Source organism: Triturus cristatus, chromosome 2_1 (genome assembly GCF_964204655.1).
Source record: "Triturus cristatus chromosome 2_1, aTriCri1.1, whole genome shotgun sequence".
In the NCBI taxonomy this organism is placed as follows: Eukaryota; Metazoa; Chordata; class Amphibia; order Caudata; family Salamandridae; genus Triturus; species Triturus cristatus.
In genome coordinates, this window is record NC_140581.1 from 45,274,434 (window position 1) to 45,296,063 (window position 21,630).

The 21,630-nt window shown below is 45.3% G+C and overlaps 1 protein-coding gene across 2 annotated transcripts in view; it reads left to right on the forward strand.

The window, feature by feature from the left end:
- Positions 1-21,630, forward strand: part of LOC146863690 (uncharacterized) — a 367,891-nt gene that overhangs the window by 176,513 nt on the left and 169,748 nt on the right. For both annotated transcript variants that reach the window (XM_085627822.1, XM_085627823.1), the window contains one exon: positions 16,247-16,336. In XM_085627822.1, the coding sequence (XP_085483948.1) occupies positions 16,247-16,336 (90 nt within the window). The remainder of the gene's footprint in view (positions 1-16,246; positions 16,337-21,630) is intronic.

A 21,630-nucleotide genomic window follows, 5' to 3' on the forward strand; every position in this document is an offset into this window, starting at 1 on the left:
GTGTAGGGGGTCATGCTGGGGGTAGTGTTTCAGGGTTTAGGGCAGTACAGTGGTGCTCGGGCAGTGTAGGGGGTCATGCTGGAGGTGGTGTTTCAGGGTTTAGGGCATTGCAGTGGTGTTCGGGCAGTGTAGGGGGTCATGCTGGGGTGATGTTTCAGGGCTTAGGGCAGTGCAGTGGTGTTCGGGCAGTGTAGGGGGTCATGCTGTGTGTGGTTTTTCAGGGTTTAGGGCAGTGCAGTGGTGTTCGGGCAGTGTAGGGGGTCATGCTGGGGTAGTGTTTTAGGGTTTAGGGAAGTGCAGTGGTGTTCGTGCAGTGTAGGGGGTCATGCTGGGGGTAGTGTTTCAGGGTTTAGGGCAGTACAGTGGTGCTCGGGCAGTGCAGGGGGTCATGCTGGAGGTGGTGTTTCAGGGTTTAGGGCATTGCAGTGGTGTTTGGGCAGTGTAGGGGGTCATGCTGGGGTGATGTTTCAGGGCTTAGGGCACTGCAGTGGTGTTCGGGCACTGTAGGGGGTCGTGCTGTGTGTGGTTTTTCAGGGTTTAGGGCAGTGCAGTGGTGTTCGGGCAGTGTAGGGGGTCATGCTGGGGTAGTGTTTTAGGGTTTAGGGAAGTGCAGTGGAGTTCATGCAGTGTAGGGGGTCATGCTGGGGTAGTGTTTTAGGGTATAGGGCAGTGCAGTGGTGTTCATGCAGTGTAGGGGGTCGTGCCGGCGTAGTGTTTTAGAGTTTAGGGCAGTGCCGTGGTGTTTGTGTAGTGTCAGCGATGGCTGCCAACACTTCCTGTATTGAAGTGTTGGCAGCCAATTAGAGCCAAGCTTGTGCTTGTGTAGTTAGGTCCCGCCCAGATATATAAAGATTTTTTCCCTTTAATATTGCGAAAACTACTGAACGGATTTACACCCTTTAAAAAAAAGATTGCTTTATGAACCAAGCACTAACTTTTTGCCAAATTTGGTGTAATTCTGTTCAGCAGTTCGGGCTGTAGTCGTGTCTAAAGTTTCCTATGGGAAATAACATGGAGAAAACACATTTTGGGACCCCCCTTTTTTCTCAGCCCCCCACTTGACGAATTATCCAAAACTTTCAGGATAGGAGCTGACAGGAGCAGGCCACAAGTTTTGAAAATTTCGCAAATATTCGTCTACCGGTGCCAAAGTTATTGGGAAAAGAAAAAGCGCTTTTCCTATGGAAACTAGGTCCTAACTATAACTATCTACTGGCGACCGCCAGTAGATAATATATATATATATATATATATATATATATATATATATATATATATATATATATATATATATATATATATATTCACTGAAAAAAACAAAGGTTTCAGGGGCGTTATAGTTAGGAATTGGCATTTAAAAAACCTTAGAAATTCACTGAAAAAACCATAGGTTTCAGGGGCGTTATAGTTAGCTGGACATTTCCCTTGTACAAAACCCTAGAAATTCCCCTGTTATAGTTAGTTCAGCTAACTATAACTCGCGCCCCCGCAATGCACTTCTGATGACGTCACATATTACATCACTCATGACATGGTCAGTGACATCACTGATGACATCACTGATGACATCTCAAATGACATCACTGATGACATCACTGATGACATCATCCATGTGATAAATGACTGCATCTTCACACACCCTAATTTAACCGTTGATACACCAACTCAAAATTTCAGACGTCCATTCTCAAAACCATAGATACTCCAATACCAATAAGTACATACCATTAACTCTTAGGTCTACATACACCTGCACTCACTCACCTGTACAGTCACTCATACTTACAGTCACTCCGTACAAGACTATCATATGCATTTATAAACCTACATAGACACTCACACACCACCAATCATCCATAGAGGTACTCTCACACCTAGTCAGTCATGCAAATAATTAATCACACTCCCATTTACTCACCTATGCAGTTATACACATTCAAGTTCACTTGCTCATAAAAATAGTACCACATTCTTACGCTCTTATACAATCATTGATACAAGCACACACTCATCCATACAGCCACTCTCACAATGACACACTCTCACATATACCCACTTATATACTCTTAGACGCATATATACTGCCTTTCACATATGTAGTTAGTCACACATGTACCACTGAGATATACATTCAATCCCTAACACACCCATACATACACTCACTCAACCATACAGTTCATCACAGATGCACTCTTAAAACCATGCACCCATAGAATCACCCACTCACCCATCTATGCACAGAGTCACACACACCCTACCCACACAAACACTCAGGCACACATACAGATACTCAGACAACCAATCAATAACCCATATAGACACTCATATAGCTATTCACAAAACCATGCAGCCACTTATACACCAACAGACAGACACATACATACATTCACACAGTTTAGTCACAAGTCTGCAGTAACATACATTTAATGACTCACTTATAGAGTCAGTTACGCACCTAGAAAATCATCCATTCACACACTTGTACAGCCACTCATTCTTCCACAGGCCTTTCACTATAAATATATAAAACATATTTAAACTTTACAGAAACACAGTCACTGGATGATGTCATCAGTGATGTCATCAGTGATGTCATTTGAGATGTCATCAGTGATGTAATCAGTGATGTCACTGACCATGTCATGAGTGATGTAATATGTGACGTCATCAGCAGTGCATTGCGGGGGCACGAGTTATAGTTAGCTGAACTAACTATAACAGGGGAATTTCTAGGGTTTTGTACGAGGGAAATGTCCAGCTAACTATAACGCCCCTGAAACCTATGGTTTTTTCAGTGAATTTCTAAGGTTTTTTAAATGCCAATTCCTAACTATAACGCCCCTGAAACCTTTGTTTTTTTCAGTGAATTTCAAAGGTTTTTTAAATGCCAATTCCTAACTATATCAGGCCTGAAACCTATGGTTTTTTCAGTGAATTTCAAAGGTTTTGTAAATGACAATTTTGAATGTATTAATTGTTATACTGATTTTTTTATACTGATTTACTACATTTTTTAAACTATTTATTTTTAGGTATTTTTTTATTACATTATAATTACATTATACATTACAATACAAAATATACTTTCTCAGAATGAATTACTTTAGTTTAAGTACTTGGCAAATAGGCAACAGACTTTTAAATACAGTAGTTACAGTTGTTGCAATGGGCAACACAATTTCAAACACAAAGCAACATTGAGCTCAATGTGAATGTCTAGTTAAATGCAATTAGTTACTTTATGGATTACTTTTCTAACAACAGGAGTGGATCCTAGATTCATTCCTTGGACATCTCCTGTAAACAGTTGAGTAAAAGAGTTTTGGTTAAAGTAGTTATTTTTAAGGAATATTATTGTATTTTAAAAGTTGACACTTAGAACATTTTTCACATAGAATCACCAATGTTATCCTATGGCAGAAAATTCACTTAGCAGGTAAGTAGTGTTATCGTTACTTTTTCTTACTCAGTGGTGTTTAAGTCATTCAGACGATTTTTTAGGAATATCTTTAGTTTGTGAAAATAGACACTTTTCTGGTGAAAACCACACAATGGATTCCTATGGAAGGAAATAAAAGTTACTGGTAAGTACGCTTAGAATTACTTTTCAGGGTCAGTGCTGGGCTAAAAGATGCAGCACTGGGTTCTCTCCTGATTACAGGTGAGTAAATCGGAATTTGTAGTTCGGCTGATTTTAGAGGAATATTTGTATGTTTCAAAAATGGACACTTAGAAAATTTTCTGGTGAAAACCACACAATGGATTCCTATGGAAGGAAATACAAGTTACTGGTAAGTACGCTTAGAATTACTTTTCAGGGTAAGTGCTGGGCTAAAAGATGCAGCACTGGGTTCTCTCCTGATAACAGGTGAGTAAATCGGAATTCGTAGTTCGGCTGATTTTAGAGGAATATTTGTACAATGGTGAAGGAAGGGGGAGGGGCCTGAGGTGACCTGTGCAAACACGCCCTGTGGCGCGTTTTAAGTTGGGGAATTAATTCCTCTTCAATCCTGTGGTCCCCTGGGGGCCAACTAACCCACCAGGTACCTCCAGTATGCGCCAGGGAGCTGCATTGCAGAGAGGTATTCACAGGCCACACCCCTTTTTACAACACTGTGCAACACAGCTCCGTGGCGCTTACTGGAGGTACCTGGTGGGCTAGTTGGTCCCCAGGGACCCTCAGGATTGAAGAGGAATTAATTCCCCAACTTAAAAAGCGCCACAGTGTGTGTTTGCACAGATCTCACCTCAGGCCCCGCCCCCTACCTTCACCACTGTGCAAACGCGCCCCGTGGGGGTGTTTTAAGTTGGGGGATTAAGTCCCCTTGAATCCTGAGGTCCCCTGGCGGCCAACTAGCCCACCAGGTACCTCCAGTATGCGCCAGGGAGCTGCCTTGCAGAGAGGTGTTCAGAGGCCACACCCCTTTTTACAACACTCTGCAACGCAGCTCCGTGGCGCTTAGTGGAGGTACCTGGTGGGCTATTTGTCCCCTAGGGGACCTCTGGATTGAAGAGGAATGAATTCCCCAAATTAAAACGCGCCACAAGGCGTGTTTGCACAGTATCACCTCAGGCCCGCCCCCTACCTTCACCACTGTGCAAACGCGCCCCGTGGCGCGTTTTAAGTTGGGAGATTAAGTCCCCTTGAATCCTGAGGTCCCCTAGCGGCCAACTAGCCCACCAGGTACCTCCAGTAAGCGCCAGGGAGCTACGTTGCAGAGAGGTGTAAAAAGGGGCATGGCCTCATTACACCTCTCTGCAACGCAGCCCCCTGGCGCATACAGGAGGTTCCTGGTGGGCTAGTAGGCCCCCAGGGACCCAATTCGTTCCCCCTCTGCAAACGCGCCAGGGGGAGCGTTTGCAGAGGGGTGTTAGGAGGGGGCGTGGCCTCCGGCCCGATCCTTTTTTAGGAGGAGGGCTGAGTAGCCCCCCTTCTTTTTTCTTTTTTTTTGGCCCTGGGGACCCCATCCCCCAGGGCCTGTCCTCAGGCCTTAATCTGCCCCGGGGACCCCATCCCCCGGGGCATGGCCCTTTTTTAAAGAATTATAATTTTTTATGGAGGGGGGCTGCATAGCCCCCCTCCTGTGGCCACCTATGGCCCCGTGGACCCCATCCCCCGGGGCCATATTTTATTTATGTATTTATTTTTTTTGGGAGAGGTGCCGCGTGGCCCCCCTCCCGGGCCACTTATGGCCCCGGGGACCCCATCCCCCGGGGCCTGGCCTTTGTTGGGTGCCGTGGGGGTCCCCAATCCCCCCACAGCCCCAGCCGGCTCCCCGCGTCCTGCGGGAGCCGGCATTGCTTTTCCACATGGGGAGCAGCTAACATGCTGCTCCCGTGTGGAAAAGCAATCGTCTTTGGTATTTGGAAGAGAGAGCAGGTTTCCTGCGCTCTCTTCCAAATACCAAAGCAGTATGCTATGACAGGGCGGGAGACGCGAGGCTCCCACCCTGCCATAGCAAACAGCAGTGTCCCGGGGGTGGGCACCCCGGGACACTGCAGGAGCCGGCCCTGGGGGGTGGAGGTCCCCAGGGCCATCTTTGGCTCCAGGAGGGGGGCCGCGCGGCCCCCCTCCGACTGAATTTAAAGCCCGGGGGGGTGGTGGTCCCCGGGGCTTGGTGGTCCGTAACGGACCCCCAATTTTACATAATTAGTGCCCCGGGGAGGTGGCGGTCGAGCCTCCCCACACAGGTGTTTTTTAACAAAAACAAGCCCCGGGGGGTGGCGGTCCCCGGGGCTGCGGGGGGCCATGAACCCCCTGCATACAATAAATTAAAGCCCTGGGGGGTGGCGGTCCCCGGGGCTGGGGGCCCCTCTGGGCCCCCCATTATAATAAAGAAATTGCCCCCGGGACTTGGCCCCCCGGGAAATAAATCAAAACGAAGCGCGGGAGCCCGCGCTTCGTTTTTTTTTTCATTAGCGGGATGCGCGGACCCTAAGCGCATCCCGCAATTTAAAAAAAAATAAAAAACATTTTTGGGCCTTGGGGGTCCTTGTGGGACCCCCTGAGCAGGCCTAGGGGGTCAGGGTGTTTCTACCCTGCCCCCTTCTCACGTTTTGCGCCTTTTTTTTGTGCTTTCTTGTGCCTCGGTAGAACAAGATGGCTGCCAACACTTCCTGATTCAGAGTGTTGGCAGCCAATTAGCATTCAGCTCGTGCTCGGGAGGGTTCAGGGAGGGTGCGGGCATAAATATATATGTACTTTTAACTCTAATTTTCTCAGGAACTACTGAACGGATTTACACCATTTAAGCAAAAGGCACAAGTCTGAACTGAGGACTACCTCTTTGCCAAATTTGGTGTAATTCCGTTCAGCAGTTCGGGCTGTAGCTGCGACAACAGATCCTATGGGAAATTGCATGGGGAAAACGCGTTTTGGGACCCCCCCTTTTTTCTCAGCCCCCGCTTGACGAATCACCTAGAAACGTTCAGGGTAGGAGCGGAGCGGAGCTGGCCAAAAGTTTGGAAAAATTTGCGAAGATTCGTAAGTCGGCGCCAACGTTATTCCAAATAGAATGTTGCGGATTTCCTATGGAAAATAGGTCCTAACTATAACTATCTACTGGCAACCGTCAGTAGATAATATATATATATATATATCACTGGGTATGATGGACCAGTTTTGGTTGTATTTCACCACTATCTCTCTCTCTCTCTCTCTCTCTCTCTCTCTCTCTCTCTCTCTGTATATATATATATATATATATATATATATATATATATATTACCTACTGGCGGTCTCCAGTAGGTAGTTATAGTTAGGACCACGTTTCCATAGGAAATCCGCAACATTCTATTTTGAATAACTTTGGCGCCGGTTGACAAATCCTCGCGAATTTTTCAAAATAGGTGGGGCGCTACGCTCTGCTCCTGCCCTGAAAGTCTCGGGGGGATTCGTCAAGCGGGGGCTGAGATAAAAGGGGGGTCCCAAAACGCGTTTTTCCCATGCATTTTTCCATAGGACCTTTAGACAGGGCTACAGCCCGAACGGCTGAACAGAATTACTTGAAATTTGGCAGAGAGGTAGTCCTCAGGTCAAGGAAGTGCCTTTTGTAGGTTTGGTGTAAATCTGTTCAGTAGATTCTGAGAAAATAGCCTTTAAATCAATATATATATCTGAGCCAGCTTACGGTGCGCTTACGGTGCGCTTACCGTGCGCGATTCTGATTGGCCCTTAGATCTTAGTAAACATTCGAATCGGTCGAAACCAGGAAGCGGCGGCCGCCATTTTCTCTCTCGCACTCTGACAGGGGGTTGAAAAACCAAGTGCAAAAACATGTAAAGGGGCTGTTTACGCAGCTCCCAAGCACCTAGCCATGTCGAGGGAGTCCCCAACGATCCCCCAAGTGAAAAAAGGCAATTTTAATTTTTTCGAAAATTTCGCCGATTACGCTTACCGTACGCGTACGGTAAGAAATAATAATAAAAAAAAAATATCCAAATTCTCCCCACCCCGTGTGCAAAAGGGGCCCGAAGGGCACCTTTTGTGCATGGCTTAATAGAGCTAAACAAAACATATATTTTACCTGTCACAACGATGCTCATCATATGTCCTCCATGTGCGCACGGTGCGCGAAGCGCATCGTGCGTTCATGGCCCATCTAGCGTAACGTGGGCACGCGGTGCGCTTTGCGCACCGTGCGCGCACGGAACGAACTGCGTTAAGTGGGCGCGCACGCCACAAATGGCGTAAAGTAACTTAGCATTTAAAAAACCGTACAAATTCACTGAAAAAACCATAGGTTTCACACACGTTATAGTTAGGAATTAGCATTTAAAAATCCTTGCAAATTCACTGAAAAAACCATAGGTTTCACACATGTTATAGTTAGCTGGACATTTTACTGATAAAAAACCAATGAAATTCCCCCGTTATAGTTAGTGCAGGCAACTATAACTCACGCGACCGCAATCCTCTGCTGATGCTAATACTGTATTTAGACACTTATTTGCCCATGTCTTCTTCCATTAAATTTTAGCTATACATATATTACAAATATTTTTTTTTCATAAAGACACATATGTCATCAGCAGAAGATTGCGGTCGCGTGAGTTATAGTTGCCTGCACTAACAATAACGGGGGAATTTCATTGGTTTTTTACGAGTGAAATGTACAGCTAACTATAACATGTGTGAAACCTATGGTTTTTTCAGTGAATTTGCAAGGTTTTTTAAATGCTAATTCCTAACTATAACGTGTGTGAAACCTATGGTTTTTTCAGTGAATTTGTACGGTTTTTTAAATGCTAAGTTACTTTACGCCATTCGTGGCGTGCGCGCCCAGTTAACGTAGTTCGTTCCGTGCGCGCACAGTGAGCACGCGGTGCGCTTTGCGCACCGCGCGCCCACTTTACGCAGTTAGTGCCGTGCACGCACGGTGGTCACGCGGTGCGCTGTGCGCACCGCGTGCCCACGTTATGCGGGATGGGCCATGTACACACGATGCGCTTCGCGCACCGTGCGCACATGGGGGACATATTATGCGCATCTTTGTGAAATGTATTCTTTGTTAATTTCATAGCTATTATATGCCATGCACAAATGGTGCCCTTGGGGCACCATTTGCACACGGGGTGGGGAGAATGTGGCTAATTTCTTTTTTTTAAAATTTTTACCGTACGCGTACGGTAAGCGTAATCGGCGATTTTCGGAAAAAAAAAGAATTTTTTTTTTGGCCTTGGGGGTTGTTTGGGGACCCCTATATCAATGCTGGGTGGTTAGGATCTCAAGAAACTGCCTCTTTAGACATTTTTTGGCTTCGTTTTTGCTGCCCAACTCAAAGAGCAAGAGAGAGAAAATGGCGGCCGCCGCTTCCTGGTTTCGACCGATTCGAATGTTTACTAAGATCTAAGAGCCAATCAAAATTGCGCTCGCACACGCCACCGTACGCGTACGGTAAGCGCACCTTAAGAGCACCGTAAGCTGCCACAGATATATATATTGATTTAAAGGCTATTTTCTCAGAATCTACTGAACAGATTTACACCAAACCTACAAAAGGCACTTCCTTGACCTGAGGACTACCTCTCTGCCAAATTTCAAGTAATTCTGTTCAGCCGTTCGGGCTGTAGCTGTGTCTAAAGGTCCTATGGAAAAATGCATGGGAAAAACGCGTTTTGGGACCCCCCTTTTATCTCAGCCCCTGCTTGACGAATCCCCCCGAGACTTTCAGGGTAGGAGCGGAGCGTAGCGCCCCACCTATTTTGAAAAATTCGTGAGGATTCGTTGACCGGCGCCAAAGTTATTCAAAATAGAATGTTGCGGATTTCCTATGGAAACAGGGTCCTAACTATAACTACCTACTGGCGACCGCCAGTAGGTAATATATGTATATATATATAAATATATATATGTATTTATTTATTTATTTATTTATGTAATAGATTAATATTTACCTGTACAATACTTACATATTTGTGGTTAAGGCTTATATGGCACTGACATATGTTTTATTTTAAAATTACAAGTAAGTAAACTTTCTCTCTCTCTCTCTCTATATATATATTATCTACTGGCGGTCGCCAGTAGATAGTTATAGTTAGGACCGAGTTTCCACAGGAAATCTGAAAATTCTATTTTGAATAACTTTACCGCCGGTTGACGAATCCTCGCGAAATTTTCAAAACTAATGGGGCGCTCCGCTCAGCTCCTACCCTGAAAGTCTCGGGGTGATTCGTCAAGCGGGGGCCGAGAACAAAGGGGGGTCCCAAAACGCGTTTTCCCCATGCATTTTCCCATAGGACCTTTAGTCGAAGGTACAGCCCGAACGGCTGAACAGAATTACTTGAAATTTGGCAAAGAGGTAGTCCTCAGGTCAGGGATGTGCCTTTTGCATATATGGTGTCAATCTGTTCAGTAGTTCCTGAGAAAATTGCAGTTAAAAGTACATAAATATCTATAGCCGTGCGCGAGCGTAATTCTGATTGATGGTTACATGTCAGTCAACATTCGAATCGGTCGAAATCAGGAAGTGTCGGCCGCCATTTTGTGTTTCGCACTGAAAGAGAAAGGTGGAGAACGTGAAAAGGGGGCAGGGTAGAGAGTTCCTGACCCCCTAGCCTTTGTCAGGGGGTCCCTGAAGGACCCCGAAGGGTGAAAAAAACATTATTTTTTTCATAAAATCGCGGGGTGCGCGCACCGTGCGCGCACCGTGAAAAAAACTTTTAAAAAACCAAAACATTAATACATACATAAATTAGCATTTAAAAAACCTTACAAATTCACTTAAAAAACCATAGGTTTCACACACGTTATAGTTAGGAATTATCATTTAAAAAACCTTGCAAATCCACAATGTGTCATTTCAGATGTCATCAGTGATGTCATCAGTGATGTCACTGACCATGTCATGAGTGATGTCATATGCGACGTCATCAGCAGTGCATTGTGGGCGCGCGAGTTATAGTTACCTGAACTAACTATAACGGGGGAATTTCAATTGTTTTTTATGATTGAAATGTCCAGCTAACTATAACATGTGTGAAACCTATGGTTTTTTAAGTGAATATATATGTATATATTTATACACACACACACACACAAATATATTTATTTATATATGATTTTTTTAGATGATATTTTCACACATTATTTATTAAAAATGTGTGAATGTATGTATATAAATATATACATTCACACATTCTTAATAAATAATGTGTGTGAAAATATCTAAGAAATATATATAAATAAATATATGTATGTATATATACATATCTCATATATATATAAAAAATTCTCATATACTTATCCATTAAACCCCTCAACCCATATGCAATGTAAACTATAAAAATACCCTTAACACCCAGAAACCCATACCCACCCTAAACCCTAAAATTGCCCTTGCCACCCATAAACCCATACCCTCCCTAAACCCTAAAATTACCCTTGACATCCAAAAACCCATACCTACCCGAAACCCTAAAAATACTCTTGCCACTCAAAAACCCATACCCACCCTGGGATTAATGTCTGTTGGCAGGGTTGGGGCATATCGGACCGCATCTTAAAAAGTGTCTGATTGTGTTTTAACTTATTAACTGCTACTTTGAAAGAACATTATTTTTAAAAAGAATTGCGTGTTTTGCACAATTTGTATTTTATTGCTTCCGCCCCCACACATATTTGTTTACTCGCCTGTGCTCACGTTTCCGGTCCGTCACGGCTACCTGGTGCCGATTGCGCGGAGAAACGCGCCAGGATCCCTCCCTCTATCCCCCAGACCACCCCCACTTCGTGTTGATTGGCGGGCTGCTTGGCGGGATTTTGGAAAGCTTAAAACGGGAGGCTTTGCTCCGCGCTGCGGATTAAGGTCTGTTGGCAGGGTTGGGGCATATCGGACCACATCTTACAAAGTGTCTGATTGTGTTTTAACTTATTAACTGCTACTTTGAAAGAACGTTATTTTTAAAAAGAATTGTGTGTTTTGCACAATTTGTATTATTTTGCTTCTGCTCTCACACATAGTTGTTTACTCGCCTGTGCTCACGTTTCTGGTCCGTCACGGCTACCTGGTGCCGATTGCATGGAGAAACGCGCCAGGCTCACTCACTCTATCCCCCAGACCACCCCCACTTCGTGTTGATTGGCGAGCTGCTTGGCGGGATTTTGGAAAGCTTAAACCGAAATGCTTTCCTGGATGTGCAGCGGACGCGCGCAGCGGGCGTGCCGGCGGCACGCCGAAGGCGCGCCTAAGGCAAGCCCGTCTGCGCCCGTCCGCGTCCGACCGGGGCCAGGGGCCACTCCTAATGCCCATCTTATTAAATACTCTTATTCCCCAAAGGTACTGAAAGTGTGGCAGGGTAATTCTCAAATTACTGAGGAAAATAAACTCATTCTTGAACAAGAGGGAATTTATATACATCGAACTGACTTCCCAGAACCTATTTTAGATAGTCACCCTATCAAAAATCCATTGCGACCCACCCCTTCCCCTCCTAAGGTTCAGAAACCTACAGGACTCACAGTTTGCTATCTGAACACTCGATCCTTGGTGAAACACCAAGCCGAAATCTTACTGCTTCTGCAATCAGACACCCCAGATATTCTCCTATTAACGGAAACTTGGCTGACCGATGATTGTGCCCCAGATATCCTAGCAGCTATCCCGGATGGCTACTATGTCCTTCAGGCTAATCGACCTCTGGGGAGAGCTGGAGGTGGGGTTGTTGCCATAATTTGTAAGGAACATCAGTTCTCCAGCTTAGAGTCCACTGGTTTGTCCTCTACGGACTTCCTGATTTTAAAGTTTGATTCCCCTCAGTTATCTTTTATTTGCGCCCTTTTTTATAGACCCCCTGGTAACATGCCCACCTTTCCTCAGGCACTGGGAGAGATGATTTCTCACCTTGTCATCAACTATGCCAGGATTCTCATAATTGGGGATTTCAATTATTGGCCCTCCGATAATCGTGAGAGTCCTAGCTCGAGGGAATTCGCTGACCTACTGATTCAATTCACTCTCCGATGTATTCTTTCTCCTAAACCCCAACTAATAGAGAACCAACTGTCCAGAAATTGGAGACGAGAAGATATGGACCATTTTCGGTCGTGCTTAACGAGCATTTCCCCCTCTATATTAGAAGACTTCAAGACCCAGGCAGAGAGCATTGAATTATGGTTGAAGTCGGCCAGCGATCAAGTCGCCCCCCTAAAAAAAATTAAGACTGTGAGACCTTACGACGCTCAACGGTGGTTCTCGGAAGATCTTAAATCAAAGAAACTTGAACTCAGACAAGCTGAACGCCAATGGCGTTGTCATTATCTCTCAGAAAAAAAGTCTTCTACTTAGCCCTGATGAAAGAATATAAAAATCTGATTATTCAAACCAAGGCTAATTATTTCTCGCAAAAAATTATTACTGCCTCTAACAAATCTAAAGAGATTTTCTCTATAGTTGACCAACTCTCCAAACCTGATAGAGTCACGTCTAAACCTGTCCCTTCTCAATCTCTATGTGACTCTCTCAACTTATATTTCATAGAGAAGATAGCCACCATCAAGGCTAGTATCCCCTCTGGGGTGTGTGCTCACCACGACCCCAACAGCGATCTGAGCCTACATCGCCTCGACCGAATTACCCCATCCCGGAGGAGACTTTCGTGAGCCTTTTAAATAAGGTCACCTCAGGCTCTCTCTTGGACAGTTGTCCCCCTCATATTCTCCGGGAAGCCTTCACCATATGCCCTGACTCGCCTAGATCATTTCTGAATAACTCGCTTGAGCAAGGTATGGTCCCAGATCCCTTCAAAAGGGCTGAAAATATTCCAATCTTGAAAAAAACAGGTGCTGATCCATCGGTTCTTAGCAACTATCGCCCTATTTCTTTGCTGCCCTATCTGGGTAAGGTCCTAGAGACCCATGTAGCTAACTGCCTAAGCTCCTTTGTTGAACATTTCCAGGTCCTAGACTCCCACCAGGCCGGTTTTAGACCAGCACATTCGACCGAGTCAGTCATCCTTACGGTAATGGATGTGCTCAGGGAGAGGGCGGATTTAGGCATCCCTCAGGCCCTGATTCTCTTGGATCTTTTGGCAGCTTTTGACACGGTCGATCATGATATTTTGATCGACCGTGTCAACAATGCCGGAATTCAGGGTCTGGCTCTGGGGTGGCTTTCCTCCTTTCTGAGCAATCGGTCCCAAGCGGTGCGCCTCGCTGGTTTCTCTTCCAAAAAAAGTGATATTACCTGTGGGGTTCCTCAGGGTTCTCCTCTTTCCCCGCTCCTTTTCATCTTTATCTCCTTCCCTTAATTCATTCATTGAGGAAAAAGAATGTTGGAATTTTTAATTATGCAGACGATCTTCAACTGGTGTTTAATATTAATACCTCTGCCTCATCTGAATCCAATGTCCAAGACACAATGGTTTTCATAAGTGACTGGATGAACAACACCCGGATAAAACTGAACTGATTTTAACAGGAGGGGCAGCAAATCCATAGCATTCTACTTTCTGGCCCCCTAAACTTGGTAATCCCCCCGTGCCAGCTGCCTCTTCCAAGAGTTTGGGGCTCATTATTAGTAATGATCTGTCTATGAAGGCTCAGATCAGCTCGGTAGTCTCAGCTGGCTTCTTTCAGTTGCGCAGACTAAAGAAGATCAGTAGATTTTTGAGCAGGGAAGCTATGATTCTGGCCTCTCTCGCTCTAGTGATCTCTCGCCTGGATTATGCCAACTCATTGTATGTTGGCATCTCAGCTTACCAACTAAGGCGTCTCCAACTAGTTCAGAACCAGGCGGCCAGGCTGATATTTTTTCAGCCTAAATGGCATCATGTCAGTTCTCTAATGAAAAGCCTTCACTGGCTTCTAGTGAGCATGCGCTGCGCTTTTAAGATGGGTTGCACCATTTTTAAAGCGCTTCATTGCATCGGTCCGGTCTTTATTTCGGCCCGTCTGCACCGCTATACCCCCTCTCGTAATCTTAGATCCTCTCACCTGAATCTGCTGGAAGTTCCTACAGCCAAGCGAAAAAAGCATGGCGGACTAAGATTCTCCGTTCTTGCTCCACAATTTTGGAACTTCCTTCCGGTGGAGATTAGGTCTTTGACTTCTCTGGCCCAATTCAGGAAACAGCTAAAGACCTGGTTGTTTAGTCAAACATACACTGATTAAAGCAATCCCGCTGTCACTGCCTTGATCCTACTCTGAGCGCCAAGAAACCGTTGGCGTATGCGCGCTTAATAAATGCTTTTAACATAACATAACATAACATAACATAACACCCTAAACCCTAAAAATATCCTTGCCTCCTAAAAACCCACACCCACCCTAAACTCTAAAAATGCCCTTGCCACCCAAAAACCCATGCCCACCCTAAACCCTAGAATGACCCTTGCCACCCCAAAACCCATACCAACCCATAACCCTAAAAACACCCTTGTCCCCCAAAAACCCATACCCACCCCAAACCCTAAAAACACCCTTGTCACCCAAAAACCCATACCCACCATAAACCCTAAAAATACCCTTGCCACCCAAAACCCCATACCCACACTACACCCTAAAGATACCCTTGCCACCCAAAAACCCATACCCACCCTAAACCCTAAAAATCCATACTTACCTAATACTTACGTTTAAAACGCATACGCATTTACCATTCATGCCTTTACAACAAAATTAGTTGTAAAGGCATGCGTTGAAAAGGCATACATGTGGTAAAAGTTTGCGTTGTAATGGTAATACATTGCAATGGTATCTGCGTTGCAATAACCGCGTTGTAATGGCATGCGTTGAAATGACCGCGATGTAATGGTTGTTTCCCCTGGACTCTGCACAGTGTATGTACTTCATTTTTGTACAGGACAAATTCTTCACTATTAGTCTAAGTAACTTGTGCATTGTAAAACTAGGCCATTAAAGATGAAGGGGCAGATTTATAATAACTCGCGCATCCCTGCATATCAGCAGGGATGCGCCAGTTATTATGCGCCACAACCGCGCCACCATGGATGCGCCGCATTTATAATGCGGCGCACCATGGGGCAAAAACGGCACAGATGTGTGACGCATCTGTGCCGTAAAAGTGGCGCATTGCTGGAGTTGCGTCGCAAGCGCCACGCAGCTCCAGCAATGTTCTGGGGGGCCCTATCTGTACAATGCTGCGTCAATCCTAACGCCTGCTTCAAGCAGGCGCAGGGTTTTGACGCAGCATGGGCCTAAAAGGGACTGAGTGAAATCTTGGAGATTTCACTCAGCCACTTTTAGGAGGCGTTCCTGCACCGGAATGCCCCCACCTGCCCTGGAACGCCTACATGTGGCGCAGGGCTTTACAACGTGACGCATCTCCCAGATGTGTCACGTTGTAAATACCCCGCACCATGGCGCAGGATTTGCGCCGCTGCTGCGTCACAAAAGTGACGCAACGGCGGCGCAAAAGTGGCGCAAGTGCAACATAAATCTGCCCCGAAGAATTAAAACAGATAGCCTGAGACGTATAGTCCCAATGCAAAAGAGACATTGTTTTAATGGACTACATCAATTTCACATGCACTCAATTCTTCGCATAAGAAGATCCCTTCATGTTTCTCTGTGTTATTCTGCACTGAGGGTTATTCCAACACATGGCCAACAATGGTAACTATTGGTTCTTCCACTGTCCGTATTGTACTGTGTCAGAGAACAGCCAGAATATTCTTTTTCACTCGCGAAGGGTGTCTTAATATTGACCGACACTTGGCTGGTATGGAATGAATATATTGTAGTTTCTTGTGTTTAATTCTTTCTTTGATGTTTCCCCTTCTCTAGGTAGATCCTCACTGTGGTTCCGTTCCACACTTTTGTTGGGAGTCCTGTGTGTCCTCCTGCTGATTCTAAGCATTGTCCTGGCTTTTCTTTGTAAGTATATATTGCTCACATTTTGTTAAATGTTCACTACCAGGTTTTAATAAAAATATTAAAAACAAGAAACTATATATAACAAAGAACTGTTGGGTTCAGAAATTACCCTCATACTATGCTTTAATTGAGAGGCGAGATGAGTCAAATATGTGTAGTGTAAGGAGCAGAATTTGCTAGAAAGAAGAAAAATAAAGTAAGTTTGATTGCCAATAACAGATGAAAAACCTGATATTAGCATTAACAATGAACAATGCAGTAGTGCCAATGATTTGACTTGTACAGATCTCAGTACAGTCTCCTGACTTTGTTGATCAATGTTCAGTCATACTAAGCCTTTGGCGGGAAAGAGAATGGCGTGGGTTGGTTCAGCTTCCCAGTAGCTGCATGACCATCAAAGGAAGAATCAACCCACTGGTGATCACACCTGAAGCTCCCTAAATCAACCCGGAAAAGAAAGCACTATGGGGCATATTATCAAGCACGGCATTAGAATTATCGCCGCTTTAGTGGCAGAAAACTGCCGCTAAAGCGGCGATAATGAGCTTGATAATATGCCCTTGAGAATTCCCTTTGAAGCCCATGTTTTGGTGACAATCTGGGCTTCTATTGGAATTTTCTGCGGCATATTATCAAGTCCATTATCGTCGCTTTAGCTGCAGTTTTCTGCAGCTAAAGCAGTGATAATTCTAACGCCCGTTTCTTGATAATATGCCCCCAAATTTTGTTTAAAATAACTCTCACCCACTGAGTCATACAGTGGCATGCTTCGTCATAGAGTTCTCCCCGGTATGAACTGTATTGGGGTGTGGTTACAACTTCATCTCTCGAGGGAGCACTATGTATAATAGAGGGATCTTAGAAAGTAAATTGTCTACATAGTACTTTGGACTCAACTTTTTTAAATGGGTCCATGGTGCAAGATTAAAGCAAAGGATAATGCCTTCTAGGGACTGTTACTCGAGCATCTACTGCGGTCTACATGTTTCAGCCACCTTTGCTTGTTCTCCAGCCTTTGGTCATGCGTCTTTCCTCAGGACCAGATCCCTCGATTCCTCAGAAGCCTCATGCAATGCCATGTTCCAACAAACAAATTTTACTCAGTCACAATCACTCCAAACACTCAAACAAACAGAAGGGGCAGGACTTCTCCGTGTTCTGTAGGTATGAACAAAGGGGAGAAATATGTCTTTGAGTGACATGAACATTCTCATGCTTTCTTTACATGATTAATAGTTGTTGTTTTTTTTTTTAATTGTGCTTGTTATCACAATCACAATTTGCACAACCATTCCAGTGTTAGACAATCATGGATGTAGTGTGCTCTCAAACTGCACTCTTCGTTGTCTTGTCAGTCATTCACACTTCTTATAAGCCTCTAAGATGTCCGTAAAAATACAGGTGCATAATTACAAAGATCATTTTTAGGTCAAGTCTAGACAGCGCATGCGCTGTGGCAAGACCTGAAGTAAACAGAATATGGAGGGTAATCCCGCCTGCCGCTGGACATTGGGTCACTCTTGCGTTGCTCTGCTTAGCTTGGCTCATTATTGGCTGGCTATGTGAAATGTCACTTCCGTTTTGTCTGAAGCAGCACTGACGAACTACAGTTTAGTTACGCTGTAGGTCGGTATCTCTTTCCTTTCGGAACTACTTCATCTTCTCCGTTTCCCCGGCCTCGTAAACAAATGCTTGTTGTTTATTGAGCCGGGACAATGGCAGTCGCTTGTTTGTATTCACAGGGCGCAATAAGCGATTTCACTTTAACCCCTTCCCCGCTCATGACGGAACCGCTCCGTCATGAGCCACGGTTGCCGTGTGCTCATGACGGAGCGGTTCTGTCATGCCACGACCGTTGGCGGCCGCTCCGCCCACGCGGCGCGGTTTCCCCTCCTGTGCGGGGGGACAACGCAACTGGGCGGAGTCATGACGGAACCGCTCCGTCATGAGCACAGCTCAACCGTGGCTCATGACGGAGTGGCTCCGTCATGAGCACAGCGCCACCGCGCTGCCCCCCCCGCACCCCCCAGCGCTGCGGCGGAGTTCCCGCCGCAGTGAAAGGGTTAAGAACAGCTGCAGTCCCTCACACCACTCGCTTCATAAAGTGAAAGCGCCCACAGTGCGCTGCAAATACAAACAAGCGACCGCCATTGCCAGCTAACAGACAAGGAGCTGGTTTCTTTGGTGATGTGCTTGCTCACTTTTCAGACTTTAACTTGTACCTCTTCAGTCTGGACACACTAAGTGTTCAGTTCTGCCTGCTGTACCAAGAAATGTCATATACCCTGGATCACACAGTGTCGGTGCATGAAGAAGCTGGGACTCGTACTTTCATTTCCTGGTTCTGCTGCAAACCTGATCGCTAGAGCACACAGTGCTGTTGTAGAGGCCCCAGGGCACATTCAGTATGTTAGAGGCTGCAATAATTCTTGTTGAGCCGAAGAAAATCGTCACAAAGATTTTGGCGGCACCTATGACTCACGTGGGGATGCGCTACCGGCTGCATATGCAGCTAGGATGAATGTTTAAATACTGGGGGGCATATTAACAAGCGATAGCAATAATTATCGCTGGCCGCTCTTAGCGAGATAAATGTTATTGCTGGCTATCGCAGGAAATTATCGCCATGCTAGCATTGTATTAACAACACATAGCGCAATGGCGATAATTTCCCAGCGATAGCGATGTTTTCCATGGAACATAGCTGGTTTTCCAGCAATGTTCCATGGAACACGGCAATAACCTTGCTGATACGACCCTGTGGTCGTATCAGCATAATCCACCCCCAATGGTAAGTATAGCTAAGTCTGCATTTTACCAGACGTTAGTCTTTAGAGAAAACAGCTGTTTTCTTCAGAAACTAACGTCTGCTAAAATGTGTGGGCAGCCTTGTAAATATCGCGATGTGTACATCAGCGATATTTACAAGGTTGTACTGCCCAGTGACGCCCACTTTGCATCTGATTAGAGATGCAAAGGGAGGCTTCGGGTAAAAGGGTGCTAACATGCGCTAATGCATGTTATCACCCTCTTGTAAATAGGGCGATATTTTTATCTCCGTTTTTTTGGCTTTAAAACCAAAAAAGCGGAGATATGGCGCTTGTAAATATGCCCCTGGATGAGTACTTTAAATGCAGCCTCTAAACAAAATCTCCCACAGGCGCATAGCATGCAGATCATGTGCATAGCTTAGCATGGATTGCTCAGCGGGTCATGCGCCGCCGGCAGAGATCTTTCTATTCTCTTGAATTGAATCAGTTCATCTAAAAAACCTAAAAAAGCAGTGTTTCATAAAATTACATTTAAGACGGGCTCCATTGTGGTCCACTGACATGGAGTCATCTGGTCGTCACACTTAAACTCTTTTGTGTCCAAGTTTGCGGTTTAGAAGTAAAGACGCACTGAGTTCAAATTTCACAAAACAGGTGTACGGCGGTATGCATTTACAGATGATGAAGATATGCATTTTCAGATGGAAAATCCTTTTACGTGTAGGGCTCGCAGGTTTGCTAATCTTCACTGTCTCTCTGTGTCACTGAATCGTTTCTAAGTCAAAGGTGTCCCTTCCATTGCGTTTCTGTTCATAGCTCCACCACACTAATCTAAGTTTACATTACAAAAATACTACCAGAACAAGTCTGCCCATCTCATGGTGTTTGCAGGTGTGCTAACCCTAATTACTGAGGAAACAGTTTTTCCACAGTAGATCATTTCCTTGTCCCAGGTGTGCTACCTTAACCCACCTACCGAGCCACATGTGAGCACCATCAAACCATAGCCAGGTCCTGGGTGCCCCATCATAAATAATTTCCGGGTGACGGGTACATTTCGAGATGATGTACACTCCCATACCCCACCCACGGTAAAAGTGTACAGCGTTAACCAATTTCAGATCGCAAGTTTGCTACAATAAGTAACCCTACATAAATAACTCTTATTAACTGCACCAGAAATCGTTTCCGGCTAACATAGACCTGTTTGATCGATTAATGTGCAAGCCCTCGGTGCTAGGCATTCCTCGTTGATTTTTTGTTTTAGTTTGTTTGATTTTTGCCTTGAGCAGCACCCTCAGAGCATGAGGTGCATACAGTTTCGGGCCTGCAATAAAGTTTAGGGCACTCTGCAGTCAGAGCTAACGTACTCGGGAGCTGAGGATCCGGATTCGAGTCTTGGCGTCGACAAAGCACCCTGTGATTCTGAGCATATCACTTAATCGCCCCGTGCCCGTGGACAGCGTCTGGATGTCCTCACTGGTGGTAAGCTGCGCTATTATAAATCTACACATTAATTTCTTTTATGTGTAACATAGGTGAAATGATTCAGATCATTTGGCTGTGATAGAGCTCAGGTGAGTCGAAGTTGTGTGTAGTAATACAAAGGACGCTAGTGAGATGAATGTACTCTAACAGAGCTGGGTACATGCAGTGGCAAAGCTGTACTCTAACAGAGCTGGGTACATGCTGTGGCAAAGCTGTACTCTAACAGAGCTGGGTACATGCTGTGGCAAAGCTGTACTCTAACAGAGCTGGGTACATGCAGTGGCAAAGCTGAGCTCACTCCGTGGTCTCCACTGTAATGCAGGGACTTTCGCTGTTTTGGAACGGCCCCTGAAACACCTTTGGCCTCGAGGCTGCAAGACAGTCGAGGCGGCTGGCTGGTGGCTAATATATTATTTAGTAACCCAACTCTGTGCTGTATGTCTGTTGTAGTAAGGAGGAGGTGAGCGGTTGTCTTTGTTGTAGTAAAGAGGAGGTGAGCGGTTGTCTTTGTTGTAGTAAAGAGGAGGTGAGCGGGTCTCTTTGTTCTAGTAAAGAGGAGGTGAGCGGGTCTCTTTGTTCTAGTAAAGAAGAGGTGAGCGGGTCTCTTTGTTCTAGTAAAGAGGAGGTGAGCGAGTCTCTTTGTTCTAGTAAAGAGGAGGTGAGCGGGTCTCTTTGTTCTAGTAAAGAGGAGGTGAGTGGTTGTCTTTGTTGTAGTAAAGAGGAGGTGAGCGGGTCTCTTTGTTCTAGTAAAGAGGAGGTGAGCGGGTCTCTTTGTTCTAGTAAAGAAGAGGTGAGCGGGTCTCTTTGTTCTAGTAAAGAGGAGGTGAGTGGTTGTCTTTGTTGTAGTAAAGAGGAGGTGAGCGGGTCTCTTTGTTCTAGTAAAGAAGAGGTGAGCGGGTCTCTTTGTTCTAGTAAAGAGGAGGTGAGTGGTTGTCTTTGTTGTAGTAAAGAGGAGGTGAGCGGGTCTCTTTGTTCTAGTAAAGAGGAGGTGAGCGGGTCTCTTTGTTCTAGTAAAGAAGAGGTGAGCGGGTCTCT